At 40.4% G+C, this 17,602-nt stretch overlaps 1 protein-coding gene across 3 annotated transcripts in view; it reads left to right on the top strand.

Moving 5' to 3' along the window:
* Positions 1-230: 230 nt before the first annotated feature.
* Positions 231-17,602, top strand: part of evi5b (ecotropic viral integration site 5b) — a 41,628-nt gene continuing 24,256 nt past the window's right edge. For 2 of the 3 annotated variants that reach the window (XM_008297131.1, XM_008297139.1), the window contains exons 1-3: positions 231-432; positions 8,399-8,631; positions 16,362-16,551. In XM_008297131.1, the coding sequence (XP_008295353.1) occupies positions 8,480-8,631; positions 16,362-16,551 (342 nt within the window). In that variant the 5' untranslated portion in view covers positions 231-432; positions 8,399-8,479. The remainder of the gene's footprint in view (positions 433-8,398; positions 8,632-16,361; positions 16,552-17,602) is intronic. The other variant, XM_008297147.1, reaches the window with a different exon arrangement.

Raw genomic sequence — 17,602 nt, forward strand, 5'->3', positions numbered from 1 at the left:
AATGTACTTGGATATATACATTTTATTTACCCAAATCTTCTTTTTTTTCTGAATAAACACAGAAACGGTACAAACGCTTTTAAGAGGGTGCAGTTGCAGACAGTGAACACGAGGTGGTGGTGTTGTCGCGGGTTGGCGCATGCTCTGTGCGATGTAAACATTAGCTAGGCCGCCGCCGTCTGAGCTGCAGACATCAGTGTACACGTATTACAGGCTGCATGGGCTGGACCGGAGAGTCAATGGGAACAAGCTAACTTTACGCTGGCTAGCCTTCAAGTGGAAACCTAGCTAGGCTATCGGGGGCTGGTATATATGTGTGTGTGCGGGTTAAGTGTTTGAAAACCAGCCTTTTTCTCTTAGTAGTAGCGGGACTATACTTTCGTGCATGGGAAGCAGGCAACGCTCGCAGCGGCTGGCTAACAACGCTTCAAGGTAAAAGATGTTCCTGCTTTTTTCCCCCCCGGGCCCTGTCTACTTACTGGAACTCACAAAACGACTCCTAGTTATCACTCTGTGTCTGTTCATCAATGGAACGACGTGACATTACGTCTGAGTCAAACAAAATGGCACTACTTCTCTCATACTCTCGGTTTGTCGCAATATTAGCTTATATCACAGATTTGTCAGTGCGCTACTTGTATTTAGTTCTAACTGAAGAACTCCTAATTGGCGTCTGTACGGCTCTGGCTAAAGCCTGGAACGAAAACCATATAGTCGAAGGTATTATGTCTTCGCGCTGGAGAAATGTGGAAATAACATATTAGCTTAACGTTGACGGTTAAAACTTATAGTAGTCTCGACAACTCGTCGACGTTAGAGCTTTGTGGGAGACATACAGTACACCGCTTACTGTTGCATTTGATGCTAGATCTCCATTTCAGCCCACAACAGCAGCGAGCCATAAAAGGAGCAGGCACTCTCCTGCATCGGTCCTGTGTTTACTGAGCGTGGACTAAAATGTTTGTGATAGGTGAGAGCGTGTTGTGTTGCCTCAGCACAGGATTTAAACCGCTCAGCGTCGGCTGTGTGGGAGCCAAGGTTATCTTTAACTCAGACTTGCTTACAAGTTGGAGCAGCTCTGAGATGTAGTGGACGATAAACACAGCGAAGACCAACACCTGGAAAACTTTAGAAAGCGCCGCTGAAACTCTGCTGACTGAAAGTGTTAAAGCAGGAGGACACACCGATGCGATAAATGCGTCTGAGGATAAGGTTTTAGAAGCGCCAGGTTTATTGTTGGACCATGCTGCGGTGGAAGTAAGTAGGTTTTTGATCAATATGACTCAGTACTGTACTTCACAGTGGAGCTGCACCACACTGGAAAAACTGGGACATTTTGTTTTTCAGTGATTTACATTCCAACATGTGTAAAATACAGGAGTTTTCATCTTGAGTAACTCTAATGGAAAGAATTACTCATTACTGAATGATTAGATTGATTTTGTAGAGTAAGTACTTCTGCATAGAAGATGTTTAAAAAGTAGAATTTTTACTGTAAACGCTTCCTTTTGAACTGTTTCTCAGACGCTGATAATGGCATCTGAAAAGGTTGTTGTTTTTGCTTTGGATGACATCCAGATCTGGGTTTGCACACATCATATGAAGCTTTGTGGTGCTGATTTAAGTGGTCAAATAAATGAACCGCGTTGACTCATGTAGTGGCAACAAATACAAGACGTTGCTGAAAGAATACCTTTATATGTGTGGAGAACATCATTGTTTCCAGAAACATTTGCATACATAATTTGCCATCATTATGGCCCAAATTCTAAACAAAATTATTTTGATGAGACTTGAGATTATGATTAGCCTATTTATCACAATTATTCATTCTTATTAGAGACAAGATAGTTATGTTGCACTTTCACATTAAAACAAACAAGGCACTGTTTCTACTTTGTCGTGCTGCATTCCTGCTAATAGTCAAATCTGTATTATAATAAGACTTAAAATAGTCTTCATCTGAATTCAGTGCAGCTTCTACAATAAAGACAAACAAAACATGTCCCTGTCTGAACATCTGTCTATTGATGGACACAACAATCTGCCTATGCTCTCTAAATGCCTAACATGCAGGCTACAGGAGAAGCTAACCGGGTGGCTGTGCCGTTAAAAAGCTTGCATGATGCATTATGTATATCCTGAATTGCTGCATTGATGGTTCGCTAATTGCATTGTTTTAAATAATGATTTTGATTTAAAGATGTATTAATTGTTCAGCTTACTGTTCAGTTCACTGTCTGAATAGAGGGGAAAATAAGCCAGGAAATATTGATGGACAATCTTGATTTTCTTTTTTTCCTTTCAGTAATTACTCAAACTGATTAATCCATCATCAAAATAATTTCCAATCATCAATAGGTTGCGGCTAATCGATTAATTGTTACAGTTTTAAACGTGGTATTTTCTGTTATCTGACTTCAGTCACACTGCCTAAATTAGAGCCTTTACTGACACTTGACTGAGTGTTGCCTTTACTTCTCTAATGATTTCCTGGATGCCGGGGCCAGATGCTACAGTATTTAAACAACTTTTCACTTCTTTATTTTGTAAGTTGTGCCTGTCAGAGAAGAAAAGAGATGGGCATGTTGGAGAACACACTTGTTACTGTTTGGACACAAGCTTTACTCAGGTCCCCTGGCTTTAGTATAGGTCTGGAGATGCTGTGAACACAGAGTACATGAAGGAGTTAGAAGAAATCTCATGTCACTAAGAGGAGCAGAAGATTTGCTGAGGTATATATAACATGCTTTCCACCCACTTTTACTGGACTCCAGACATTACAGTATTGCGATACAACAATATTTACCTGTTAGCTGACCAAGATAAATGCTACCTCTGTTTTTGGACATTATATTTAAGTTACTGTGGTTTTCCTCCTTAGAAGACCTTGTTACTGACATCTAGTATTGAAAGCAAAAAGTCAAACACAAAGTGTCTTTGCAGTTTTTTCTATATAGACGCATTTTTTTTGTGTCATAGCAGGAAAATCACCAGCGTCAAAATAGAATTAACCACGAGTCAGCTGTTTTCTTGTTAAGCCTGGATACAACTGCAAATTAATTGCAGCCGTCGATTATGTTACTAACCTCACCTGTGATTTTCCTGACTATCATTTGTGAAAGAGGCTTGTGGTGGAGCAGTTTTCTGTCAGTATCGCCCCGTTACACATTAGAATCACAACATCTGACACGTTCTGGTTGTATCTGCTGCACATGAATAAATAAATCAATGGGACTACTGTATTTAGGAGCCTGCTGAAGACCATGTGCCAGTCGCTAATGTAGACATCGATTATACATACTTAGATCGACTCTAGCTGTCTCTCCTTCAGAATAAAGTAGCCAAGGCTGAGGTTTAAGTGCTGCCATTACTGCATGAAAATAGTCCAGCACATTTCCTATACTACTATAAGGCAAGGCATTTTTATCTGTAAAGCACATTTTATACACAAAAGCAATTAGAAGTACATTACATATTACATTAAAATGTTTAAAAAGAAAGAAAAAACATTCAAATTTGAATTAAGCAAACAGGAAAAGCTAAGATTTAAGAACTAAAATAAATCAAAGTAAATACAATATCAAGCCACTTTTTGCAAACCAAATTTTAGTAGCCGTCATTATGTGGCTGTATGCAGACCAATATCCTTCTGGAAGACCACTGAAATCCTGATAGTACACTGGAAAAAATCTGAGGTTCTCCCTGTGTGTGGAGTAGAAGACCTTTCCACCTTAGTGTGTTATTATAAGCCAGGCCTGTGATTTAATGCCCTCATGCTGCACATCGTTGTCATGGTTCCCTGAAGATGACCATGGTCTCTCCTGCTGGGCCGGACTAGTTTGTTCTTATTCACTGCCCAGAGATTGAACATGGAAGACGACTGAAATGGAGAAAGACTAAATAATTAGTTTTTGCTCAGAAGGTGACTATAAAAATCTTCTGAACTGAAACTTTGCCTTGGCTGAGAAGCTTGTGACGTGCCTTTTTCCTGGTTTCAGAGGTGTCTGTTAGGTGCTGTGCATTTGGGCTGAGCAAAAAGGAAATATGTCTCGGTTCTGTCTTTGGTCTTTCTTAGTTACCCAATCGCCTTGAAGTTATTTCGCTGAGGCTTTCGCCTTGCCTTGCTGTGGGCTTCATTAGCCATGCACACTGCATCTCAGGGCCCCTTTGAGTTCTTTGGCAAACAAAAGCAGCAACAATCTCTGTGTCCAGGATTTACAGGGAAGCCTTGCTTCAGTTGGCTCAGCTTGCTAGAAGGAATGTCTGCTAAGGCCACCTGGACGTTGGCATCTGTCAAAAGCATGACTGTCTCTGGTCCCGAGTTGATTAAATTTTAGATTCTCTCATATGTTGCTTCCTAAATGTGGTACTCAGGGCATTTTTAGTCAACCAAAAACAATCCTACAATAAGACACACGAGGATTTGTTTTTTTTTTTCAAGGTTTATTAAGTTAAAAAATCTGGGCTGTTCATCAGATCTTTTCTAAGCACATGTAGATATAGCAAGCACTACTTCACATGGGTTCACATGTTTTCTGTACATGTTCGTCTTTTCTCTCCTCACTTAGTTCTGCATGGCAGCTCACATTGGAAGTCCGTCTTAAAAGAACCTACATGCTCTTACATTCTCTTCTTTTGCTTTCAAAGGGATAGAATATGGACACAATGCTGGCCTGGCTCAGTGCTGCACAAAGCTTGTGGTAGGGTGAAAAGAAACATCCAAGGAAGGTACAAATTAGGGAGTGCAATTTATCAGAATCAGCAGTTTCTTTCAATTTCTCTATTCAGACAGCAAACTGAATATCTTTGGGTTGTGGACTAAACAAGACATTTCAGGATGCTTTCTTAGACTTTGGAAAACACTAATTGACATTTTTTATGATTTTTTTTTTGGACATTTTTCACAATATTTTTTACGTTTTTCAGACCAACAGCTAATCTATTATTCAAGAAAATAATCAACAGAATAATTAACTACAAAAAATGATTGTTAGTTGCAGCTCTACAGCAGAATGAGAAAGCATTTCGGTGGACACACCACTGGATAGTGTTGTTGTTTGCAGAAGAAGGATATACGTGTTACTGGTGAGAATTCTGTCATTTGTCTTATGGCAGTCTGAAGTGAAATGTTCAGAGCAGGTCTGAAATGCAACCTGCAAGCCATTGTGTGAGCACTGTACAGAGTTAGAGCCATATCAGAGCCATATCATGAACTATTAGACAATTTAAAAGACTTAGTCCTAAATAGAGACTCTATTTAGGACTAAGTCTTTTAAATTATCTAATAGTTCATACCTAAGTGGGTGGCCTGCATGGAAAATGGGAAATCAGTTTTAGCTGTATTGTAAGAAATCATGCAAGGAGAAATTTGGCTTAGTTATAATTCAGTGATAGTACTGTGATCTTTGTATAATGTTTAAACTGTAACTCTGCCAAGCCAAACTTTTAATCTCCCTTTTAAAAATCTTTTTGAATTGAAAAAGAATCTAAATGTTAAAAGAGAATTGTTGAGGTGTAATACATTTGCCAAAGTAGTACTAATTATAACTAAATCAAGTAAGATTATTAAAATAACAGTAAGAATTATAAAATATCGGTGGTGATAATGATAATACTTTGCTCTCGTGCACTTACTCTCCAGACCTTCTGTTGCTTTCAGCATGCCTTTGGTGCAGGCTAAATGTTATCTATCTCTCAGCTTGATGTCCTTCATCCATGGTGATTTATTGCAGCCATGCTCGAGGTCTACAGGATGAGCATCTGTTAGTTTAGCTCTCTTGTCGTAGTGTTGATAATGGCCATTAAATATGCCCCCCACAGTGACCGGTCATGGGCCTGGGTGTTGTATTGAAAATAAAAGTTGGTCTGCCAACTCCCTATTTCTCTCCATCCCAGAATAGACTTGGCAGACGTCCCTGAAACCTCTAATAGCCCCTTGTAGCATCATGTATATTGTATTGATATTCTATATGATATTACTTATGACTCATGATGATAATACATACCACATTTTTTATGATGAATAAGTTACCAGATCTTTAATTGTATGAATGCATGATGTTGGATTTTGGTTGGATATGCAGATATTTTCCAACTCATTTTGGCTGATTTCCATTGCTGACAGTGATTTATGTTAATATTTTTTCCACATAATTGCAGAGAACATCAGGTCTCTCGTGTAGTGGAACATATTGTTATGCCTGCTTTTAAGCTTGATATATACCTCTGTACAAAGCTGTAACTTAACTGTAACAGCTGTTACTGGACTGCTTGGTCCGCTTCAAAGTAATGTGTCGTGTTTACATGACGTATTGATGTGCACAAAAGTAATGCTTCTGCAAAAGAAAATGTCAACGGGCTGTAATTGTTTCTTGCTTGCTCATAGTGCAGCAGCAGTTGCCAGTATTCTACCAGTGTAGCAGTGTTCAGTTTTTTTGGTCCATGCACTTATCTCTTTCCAGCACTGCTGTCATTCTGATTAAAGCAACTGTTGCTCAATATTTATTAGCTCCAACTCTGGATCAGCTGCTGCTGTTTGAATTACAAAGAGAAACTTAATACAGTGGTATAGAGGCACCACTGTTTTGGTGGTGTAATTGCAATGCGACAAATGCCCACCAGCACACAAGCATAAAGGTTTACAGTTGTGTCAGCCACTTTGCAGAGGCTGCAACGTAGGCTTTGTGTACCTTCATCACAGGAGTATAAATCAAGCTTCATCGTGATAACCCACTGACAGGCGCAGACAGAAAATGCTTTACAAGTTTATATTTATGTCACATTTTCAAACTAAATTGGAAACTTTTAGCCTGAGGGGCATGTATACGTACATCGATCATGCACAGCAGTATTGTTTTAAATATTTTGGACTTAAAAATATTGGTTTTGACAAGATGTTATGATTTCTGTCAAAAGGAGAAAAAGTCTACACTTAGATGTCAACCTGAGATTCATTACATTGAGCTTCATAGTTAAATAGGTTGTAGGGAACTCCTTTGTTGTGTTTTTTTTAGATTTACCTTTTGAGGATGTAGCAAACCTTTGCTTTCAGTCATTAGTTTTTGAGGCACCATGACCTCACATTATTTCATGCTGATGCTATGCATATATACTGTCTGAACTGTAATGTCTCTGTCTCTGTGTACAGGAAGGAAAATGCTTAGCTTAACATGTTTCCATTCTTTACTGTAGCTCATTCCTATCACCGCATTTACCACAATCTTTTACTTCTCCTCTTGTCTTCTCTCCTTGTGCTTTATTTTTTGGTCCTTTGTAGATCTAGTACTCAGAGAGAAGTGACTCATCATATTCTTTAGTGTACTGCATGAAATGATTGGTTTCCTGCCTTGTGGCAGTATCCAGGCTTCCTGTTGGGGTGAAACTGAAGGCAAGTCTTTTTCTCAGGTGTGCGGTGAATTTGTTTCTGCTGAGTACAGAGTTACACTTCCTGCTGTACACTTATTTCAGCAGGAGACTTGAAGAAAGCCTATCTTTTGTGGAGCACTTTGACCCTTCCTGAGAATATGATCATCGTATGACTCGAGGGCAGTGTGTTGTAAAGTCAGTCGAAGGTTCAGCAGAGAGGAATATATCAGATAAAGTGTTTGATCTTATACAAGTACATTTTTAAAATGGTCTTTTAATGAGCACACGCTGGATTTCCTCGTTGGAAGCAGCTGAAAGCTGGCGAGTTTGGATTATTTGTAATAGCAGGTAGGAATGTGAAGAAGATGCCCTGCAGTGAGCTGGTTTCTCACATGGTCCTTCATTATTTCTGCTGCTATAATTTCTCTAAATGATAGTTGATTTTCCTTTTCTACGCACTAATCCTAGTACTTGTTAGTCATTCTTTGTGCCGTTGTTAGTAGTATCCCATGAAATGTGATTGTAGCGTTTTTTTTCCGTAGTGTTGTGACGTGTCATGCACAGCAATCTCTTCGTCTTTAAAGCTAAAGTGTCAGATAAGACAGAAAGCAGAGGACTATACCTGTGCACTGTGTCGGTAAAAGTCAAAGTAAATGTTCTTTTAAAAGAAATGAACCATCAGAAAAACATTATCGATTGTCGTGATTCAGTCCTTACTCAACACACTTTTACTGGAATAAGAGCAACTCATTTGAAGCATTGATCGTTGTATCAGAAAGAGACAAATTCATTTGCCAGTGCTGACTTTGGAAACTAAGCAGCAGTATCGATCCAACTGACTGCAGCTGCTGTTCTAACAAAATCGGTAATGTAGCACTTACAAGGGTGTTGGGATGTATTGACGTTCTAGCAGGAACTAGATGCTTTGATAAATATTTTATTCACTGAATAAGCAATAGCTGATATTGTTAATGAATTAAGAGCTCCTCCGTGCTGAATTTTACATGTGCTCCGTCTCCATCTTCTGCAGGTGGCGACAGACAAGGTTGCTGGAAAGCTGAGTTCTACTCTCTCATGGGTGAAGAACTCGGTGTCCCACACGGTCAGTCAGATGGCTAGCCAGGTGGCCACGCCCACATCCCTGCAGACCACTGCTACCTCCTCCTCGACCTCTCTGTCCTCGCCTGCCCTCTCGCCGTCCTCGCCGGCGCAGCTCAGTCCCGATGATGTGGAGCTGCTTGCCAAGCTCGAGGAGCAGAACAGGTAAGCAGTCTGTCTTTGCACCGTCTGTCTTTAGCCCATCAACTTAACTGTGTTTGATTTACGATTATGTGGTACAGGGAAGACTTTCTTCAAAGGGCGGTTTAATACCACAAGCGGTGTTGTTACACAGGAGTAGAGACAAGTCTGACTGGTTGGCAGGCAATCACAAGATCAGGTTCTTGGATTTTCACATCTTCCAAAAGCACAAAAAGTTAATTTTCACTCTGCGCTGCTGTCGTCTCCAGGTTGGCTTGTCGATATGTTTTAATGCAGTCAAATTCTCATTAGTGCAGCAATCTCCATGTGTTACTCTCATAAACAGAAAAGTGCTCCATCAACTGTCTTCCAGGATTAATCTATAGTTTTTAGCAGCAGAGGAAACAGGCTACCTGTCTACACCTTCGTGTTTTCACAACTTTGAACTGTCTCAACAGAATGGCGGCTGCCGGATCTAACGTATTTAAAATTTACTGAACATTTTCTTAGTACCCTTTATGTTGCTTTATCATTCATTTTGGCTAATACGGCTAGCAGGAATGCTCAGTGCGCGGTGGCCCATTTAGTTCATTTAGGGACATCATGCATTTTTTTTTCCCCCCCTGCCACCAATTGATTGATTAAAGAGTAGGTACGATTTCAGTCCGCCAAGATCTACTTTGATTGACTGCAGCTCTAGTATCTTCACAATGTAGAATATTTCCTCTGATTTTGTAGTTTAACACATTGAACTACACCAGCGTGTGATTTCTGTTCATTACATTTCTTTCACGTAGTTGCTCCTAAAAGAAAATTCTTTGTGCAGATGGTAGTTAAATAGTACGTTTACACAAAAATGAAATTACAATGTACCTATAGGCTTCTGGTTAAATGTAAAAATCAGAAACATAAAAGTACTACTGGAGCCCATAGCCAGCAGTTAACATGGTACCACTCAGCACGACCACCTACCTCATCATTAGTACCATAGATAAACCTTGTTTTATGTAGAGCAGTAATTAAGTACATAGGATTTAGCATGCTAATGGCACAGGAAATTAGAGTTTGACCCAGTTTGGTATTGTTTGGTCTGGCTCATGATGGCCTTAATTCAAGTCCTGATGGAAGAAGCTCTGATTGTACTGAGTTTATCGAATATTAACCCTCCTGGTTAAAAATGGGAAGCAGGGTCTGTGCTATAGAGACTTGAATCTCTATATTCGGCACAACGTATACTTGTCAGCTTTTGACAGATCAAAATGTTCAGAAATGTAAAAAAAGCTGTACAATATGTTGAAGAAATTTTACTCATAGTCCTCATGTGAAGTTTGCTGTAGTGGGTGTTAATTAGTATTCCGGTATACGGTGGGCTCACCAACACAGACCATGAGTCTGTGAAGGTGGACCAACCCTGAACATCTGCAGGGTCACACATTTATAGGGTAAGTCAGAGGGTAAGGGGGGTCTGTATGTAAATACAGAGGTGAATAGAGGTAAATTAACATACAGTTGCTAATCAAATGACCGGAGGTAGGGGGGGGGCAATGCACCACAGGTGATGAAAACGGGGTCTGGTGACCAGACGGGTGGTGGAGTTGGGGTTCTGATAGCATACAGTTGCTAATCAAATGGCAGGAGGTAAGGGGACAATGAACAACAGGGGGTGGAATCGGGTGTCTGCGACAGGAGGTGGGAAAACGCATGACAAAAGGTGATGGGAAAACACATGGCAACAGGGAATGAATTCAGGGGTCTGTGACCATCAAAATAAAAGAAAATGGCTTTCTTCATCAAGTATCATCAGCTTTCTGCACACGGCAAACAAGTTCAGGACGTACAGTGGCTGCTGGCCTGTTTGTGCAGGTCACACGCGATTATTAATTCTTATTAACTCTAATGTGACAAAAAAAAAAATGGCTAAAAAATGCTTTGATTAAAATTGTGACATCAGAATTCAAACCGTGATCGTTATCTATTTTTTATTAGTTTTGCTTGAGGGTTTATGCTCTCCCTCACACACATACTATGCTACTTCAACTGGCACAGACTCATTTTGCAAATCCTCCCCATCCCCCTCCTGATCTGCACTGACACGTGAGTGACGTCCAACAGGTCGTAGCTTGCACGCCGTAAACTATAGATGGAAGAAAGTTTACCAGTCAGCAGTTTGTATGGTACTTGCGGACTGTTGTCTTTAAACATTTAGCTAAGAAAGGGGACTTTTTGTTCTTGTAGGAATTGGCCACCTTTGTCACTGTGTTCTCACATAAATTCAAGTTTGTACGTTTGTCAATCATTTCTTTGGCGGTTCGTCTTTGGCAGGCTAAACACAGTTTGAATGAGAACAAGCTCAGGCTGAAAATTTTAACTCTTTGTGTGCGATGGTCTGCACACAAGCCATAGACCTGTTTAGGACTGACTCATCCACCGGTTTAAACTGTGCAGCTGCACACACAGCTGAACTGTCCATTAGTAATAATATCTCTATTTGTATCGCACTTAAGCTATAAAGTGCTTTACAGAGCAAGCTATTGTGTCATCTCATGTGACATAAAACGTACTAAAAGAGAGTAAAGTACCTAAAAAAAAAAAGAAATTTACAATAAAAGATAAATACGAAGTACTAAACAAGCCACTTTAAACTTAGAAATATTTTTAAAAATACCTTTTAAGTTAAAAGAAGACTCGGCCTGCCTTATTTCCTTTGGCGGGATATTTCAGAATCTCCAGGCTGTCATTTAAAAAAAAAAAAAATCAAACGTTAAACTGAGGTGTGCATTTGCAGTGGGAGGTTTTTTTGGGCTGGTTCATCATCAAAGTTGAACATACAACTCAATAAAGCTGCTTCTTGCAACCAGACCCGGAGTTTGTTGACGGCTCCAGAAGTCGACTCCAAAAAACCGCATGCCTCGTTGTAGAAGGGTTTATCTGAATATTGGATCAGCAAGGGAGAGTGCTGTAAATTGAGAGGAATTCACTGCGTGCTGTCCCTGAGGTGCTCAGTGTTCACATCAGATTAAAGTACTGTTAGAGGATGACGCAACACAAGTCCACTGCCAACTTTGTGAATTCTTTCTCTGTTGCGGCTCTCTCCCATGGCTAGTGCGCTCTGTGTCAGCATAGAAACCAAACGGGCAGCTCAGAGTTGGCGATTGTGTCACAGTTGACTCCAGTGAAGAAGACAGCAAAGCGCTGTTGGATGCAGAGATCGTTGACTCATCGGTACGCCCGCAGCAGCGACTTCTCCAGAATGCCAAATTAAAATGTTGTAATTAGGGGTCAACTGATTATCGACCTGGATGAGTTTTGGATCCCTTTATGTGATTCCCCGTAAAATAATTGAATTTAAAAATGCACTGCAGTTGCCTCTCTCCAGCTGTAGTCACATTGAGCAGTGTCCCACCCACAGCACTGCCTGATTGGTTGAACATCAAGAGCCTATCAACCCTGAAGGATAAATGGTGAAAAGTTCTCTTTAACCCTCTGAACCCAGAGCAGTTTCTGCAGTTTCTTTTTGTCACAGTTTTCCTCACTGTTGGCTCATTTTTCACCACAAATAAAGTCCTCCTCAGCTGCAACGAGGAGCACAGATTTTCTTTTTCTTTTGCAGAATCTTTTGCCAACAGTTTATTTTTTGGCCAATTATAAAATGAGATGGGGAAACAAATCGTTATTCTTATTCATTTTTTTAAACAATTATTATTGTTTCGGTGTGGAACAGGTGCACAACGCATTTCACTGCGTGTTATACCATGTATAACTGTGTTTGTGACCAATAAAGGCCTTCAATCCTTGAAAAATTGTGACTGTACATACTGTAGGTATTTAAATACTTACATTTCTTTAATTTGTTTCCATACTTTTCAACTGCGCTTTGTAAACACTGCTGTTAAGCACAGCTGAGTCAGTCACGGCTTCTTGGTTGAACTGATGCTTTTGCAGATTCTGGTTCGTTTACAAACACAATTCCATCCCATCTGCAGGTTTTGGCATTCAGAGGGTTAATTAAACATATTGAATGCATAAATGAGTAAATACTTTTCAACACAGGCTTGTATTTGAGTTTGTATTTTTCTAAATTTTGAAACCCAAACCTTGAATTTTTTACTACAAATGCTTATTGGTTCCAAATATCAGTCTCCTTGATTGCTAGTAATTAGTATTGATGATGAATAATAATTCTGTGTGTCTGAGTAAGCCTGTAGTGCAACAACAGTTAGTGTTGTGTGTAGCATCTATTACGTAGCACTTAGCACACCTACATCTGGTCAACAGACGTTTATGTGTCGCCAACTTTATAGTTCATCCACCCTTTGACCCTGCTTTCGCTCTTACACACAACTTTGCCCTTTAAGTTTTTCTGTACTTTGTTGTAGCAACATAATGACACTTACCTAATGCGCAAATCTTATCATTTGTCGTTGATGTCTTTACCAGACAGAAGCACCAACAGGAGGGAGGACTTTGATATTCGTGTATGACAGATACGGTGACAGATCCTGCAATTGCTTACCAAGTGTGTGTTTGGTGAGGCCTTTGTACCCTACAGAGCTGATAAAAGGCATCAGCATTCGTTAGTGTCACACAGACGAGCCAGTCCTGCACTACAATGTGTAAATCAGACATGCCAGCGCTCCAGAGTTCCTAGAAACCAGAGACATGTGGAATACATCATGAGTTTGTCTTGGTAAGGTGGTAGTAATTTGCCATGTAAGTTAGTTTGCTGTATGACTTACAAATTGAGGATGTTTAATTTTTTTTTTAAAGAAAATGTACCTTTTAATGGTTTTGCTTTTTGTCCCAGTCCCAAAATATGTATCAAAATGTAACTTTAATCACTTCAAATGTTCCTTAAACAACAGTATTTTTCTTTAGTTCTTCTGTATTTTCTGTTCTTAAAGCTTCATACCTTTGTTTGAATACTGGTGAATTATTAGCAGAGCTGTTTGTATGTTCAGGTCCATGTGTAACCTGGTACTGTAGTGTGTATGATCATTTGTCACAGGCTAACTGAAGTGCTTGAGAAACTGGTAAATCCTGCCAGACTCTAGTTTTAAGATGTACCTTTAATAGCTTTTTAGTTCCACGTCAAAGCTGAATAAGAGTGAAGAAGCTCTCTTGCAGGCAGTTTTTTCGGGCCGTCCATACTCCCACCCACGTAACCCAAATTTGGCTGTAACCCTAGCCTTTCTTGGAGCGTGCTCAGTGACGTCACAGCTCCAGTGGAGAGGCTCCAGCCTTTTTCCGAGATCAGGTGTCTGAGCCTTTGTTTGTGTCTCATAAGCTTCTCTGTGTCACACAGGTTGGGAGTCACGGCTTCTTTTCTCTGCGTGCTGATCCTTGATCAGGTCTCTCTGTCAGCAACCCCAGTGACAGACTGATAAGAGTGATGCAGTGCTAGATTGAGCGGCTGAAAAACACGTAGCTTGAGCTTTTTGTTCTCAGAAAGCCTCTTCTGATGTGAAACATGGATGGAAATATTTTACTGACCTTTGCTGGATGGGCTTTTTTCAGCCTCTTACACCTGCTGCCAACAGAATTGAAATAAATGGCAACTCTCTTCTTAATGGAAGTGTTTTGCATCCTTTTTGTGTGATCTTTCAAGCTGATCAGCATTAACTTGCTTACTGTTGTAAAAAAAAATTGAACAAGAGGATTTTTAGGGCTTATGTTAATTGAGAATGTTGCTAAATCCCCCTCCAAGCCTCTGTTTATTTTCACATAGTGACTGAGTACTGATGAGAAAACCCAAGATGAGTAGTCCAACTGTTTTACAGGTTTACTAGTCTGAACAACTATTGAACTTGTTGACTTCATTTGAGAGATTAATTGCTAATTCTCAGGCTTATGCAGTTAGTTAGTCACTGTGATACAATGGCTTGATTTCTAGTCCTAAAACGCTAATAGATCATCCATCCATCATCTATACACCGCTTAATCCTCACTAGGATCAAGGGGGGCTGGAGTCTATCCCAGTTGACTCAGGGTGAAGGCAGGGGACACCTGGACAGGTCACCAGGTGTCTCCACGGGGAGAACATAGAGACTCCACGCAGAAAGATCCCAGGTATCCTAACCGGGACACGAACCAGCGACCTTCTAGCTGCGAGGCGACGGTGCTAACCACCGAGACACCTTGCAACCCTGTAATAGATCAGCAAAGGAGATTTTCAAATTAGTACTTTCCTTTTTAGCACTGACCTGGAAATATAGACGGGTTTAATTTAAACACAGGAAATGTGTGTCTGTTTGCCTGAGTTACAGCTTGAAAGTCATCTGGCTCTGATTCTAGATTTGGCAGAATTTGAAGGCTCATATTAGCACACCTGCCGTGTCTAGGATGCTGTGGTATGTTTCTACTCAGTAGGGTTGAGATCTGATGGTTGTTTAGGGAAAAGCTATGCATGCCAGCACTTCTTTCTCATCTTTGGATGCCATATAACTTCAACAACCTTGATAAGATTCTCAGTTTGCATCCTGGCCTGGGATCTACCTGTGTGGAGTCTCCTTGTTCTCCCCGTGCAGCGTGGGTTCTCTCCGGGTTCTCCAGTTTCCGCCTACAGTCCAAAAACATGTTGAGGTTAATTGGTGATTCTAAATTGTCCGTAGGTGTGAATGTGAGTGTGCTTGATTGTCTGTCTCCAAGTGTAGCCCTGTGATAGACTGGTGACCTGTCCAGGTGAATAGTTGGTTATTTTCTACTGAAACTGACTGAAGCAGACCAGCATGCATTTGTCCATATTCATTCAATTCTAAAAAAAAAAAAACAAAAAACGTATAGACTGGTGGTTGAAGCACAAGACCTGTTTAGAAATATAACACAGACAAGTTATCCCGCTGTTTTTATAAGATCTGCCTTGTTCGTTGTTGAGCTGTGTTATGCAAACTGCTTTTTGCAAAGTTAATGCTTGACTTAATGGCCATTTGTTTGAACTAAATGCAGCTACAAAGTCAACTGTTTTGACATGATATCGGTTATTTTGGAGCCCACCCCAAGTGAACATTCAGTAGACGAAAAATAAGTCAGACCTGGCAGTCCTTCATTAGGTGAAGTGAGCTGAAATTTGTGAAAAACCGGAGGTGTTATTTCTACCGCCAAAAGCAATGGATTAATTCTGGAAAGCTGTTGATGTAGCACCTTTCTTCTTATAAAAGTATCACCAAAGATTGTCGGACTAATGAGAATTTGGTCAGATGAGAGCATAGCAACTAACCAGGAAACTACAAGTGTTGCCATTGCAAAGTGGTTTGAGAAATCCTGCCATTGTGGTCATGGGTAAACAGGATCTGTTTTGATGAAAGACTTGGCATCATGGATGCATATGCTTTTTTTGTTGTTAACTAAATATGTTTATTAACAAACTGATGTTAAGAATGTGAGATCTACCTGACCTTGTAGTGGATTAATTTGACTGATGTTTCACAGCATTGACAGTGACAATAATGGACGTTAGAAAATAATTTTTTATTTAGTATCCTGCAGTTGGTAAAATACCAAAACAATGTATGTATTAAGAGCTTATTGTGTATGTATCCCTCAAAACAAACAGCGTCCAACAAGATATTTAGCACAGTTTCATTAAGAGGATCTAAATGTGTTATTGCTCATTTCTGTGTGTTCGGGTGTCACTTCAAAAAAGGTTTAACTCATTTTTAGGTTTTCTCCAATATCTGCTACCCACATTCACAAATTCACAACAATAATGGTGTTTATGAAGTGTGACCATAATATCTCACCTCCTACCTTCACTACAGGCTGCTGGAAACGGACAGCAAGTCGCTGCGCTCCATGAACGGCTCCAGGAGAAACAGCGGCTCGTCCCTGGTGTCCAGCTCCTCCGCCTCCTCCAACCTCTCCCACCTGGAGGAGGACTCCTGGATCCTGTGGGGACGGATTGTCAACGAGTGGGAGGAGGTGCGCAAGAAGAAGGAGAAGCAGCTTAAGGTGAGACTAGTGCACATGACTACCTGACTGTCGGGTCTCGTGCAGACCTGCTTAAGAGCTTACTCGAACGCGACTGCATCACAGGCTTACTGAGACACATTTGACTTGTCTGCTGGAGACAAGGATAAGGTGTCTGTGCAGCTGTCATTTGATTTCAGCTTCAGACATGAATTTTTGTATCCATTTTCCCTTTTTAACAAGAGTGATATTCAGTATGCCTTATTCCACGAGACAGGAGCTCCTGTGACACTGTTTATGTGGTGGAATGATATTAAACCTTGTAAGATGGTTCAAATCGAGGCTACATGATCTCTCTTGTGACACACATGCATTTCACTGGCATTTGTATAAAGCTCTGGCCAGAATGCTACAATGGCTCTATCTGTTTGAATGTTTACTTGGTCTAGTAATCATTTCTAAGGCTATCTTTGTCCTAGGTGACCCTATGTGTTGTCCTTGTGCTTGTTATTTTCGTTCTTGACATTTGAAGCTAATTTTAGGTTGCTTGTTTCTACGGTTACTCTCTGAAGTCTTGTGATGACCCTATGCCGAGTCACTGTCAGCGACAGCGACTACACGTGTACATTGGAGATATGTGTCAACACAGTGTCTGTTTAATACTGTGTTGGACTACCTGACAACATCAACAAGTCACAGTAGTCACTATGGACTCATTTTTCACTGCAATATAAAGTCCAGCCCCTCCATTTAAAACAGCACAACCATGACTAGAAGTAGAGAGAAATGCAAACTTGTTGGTAGCCAGTCACACATTGGTCACACTGTCAAAGCCTGTCTCTTTGTTTTGTAATAACGTACAAAACCATGTGTGGATGTAGAGTTGCCGTTGAAGATGACGCTCATAATTAAATGGCACTGACAGACTGATGTCCTCTGCAGGGGTGGGGATGCTGTTGTTCTTGTCACTGCGTGTGTAAATGGGGAAGTGTTGCGAGGGACCTGTGAACATGCATGGTGTTATTATGTAATTTAACAGAAGTAGTAATGACCAGATGGGTGCAGCCGGTCTGGGATGTGAATCATAACTGCT

This window comes from Stegastes partitus, unplaced genomic scaffold, assembly GCF_000690725.1.
Source record: "Stegastes partitus isolate 25-593 unplaced genomic scaffold, Stegastes_partitus-1.0.2 Scaffold25, whole genome shotgun sequence".
NCBI lineage: Eukaryota > Metazoa > Chordata > Actinopteri > Pomacentridae > Stegastes > Stegastes partitus.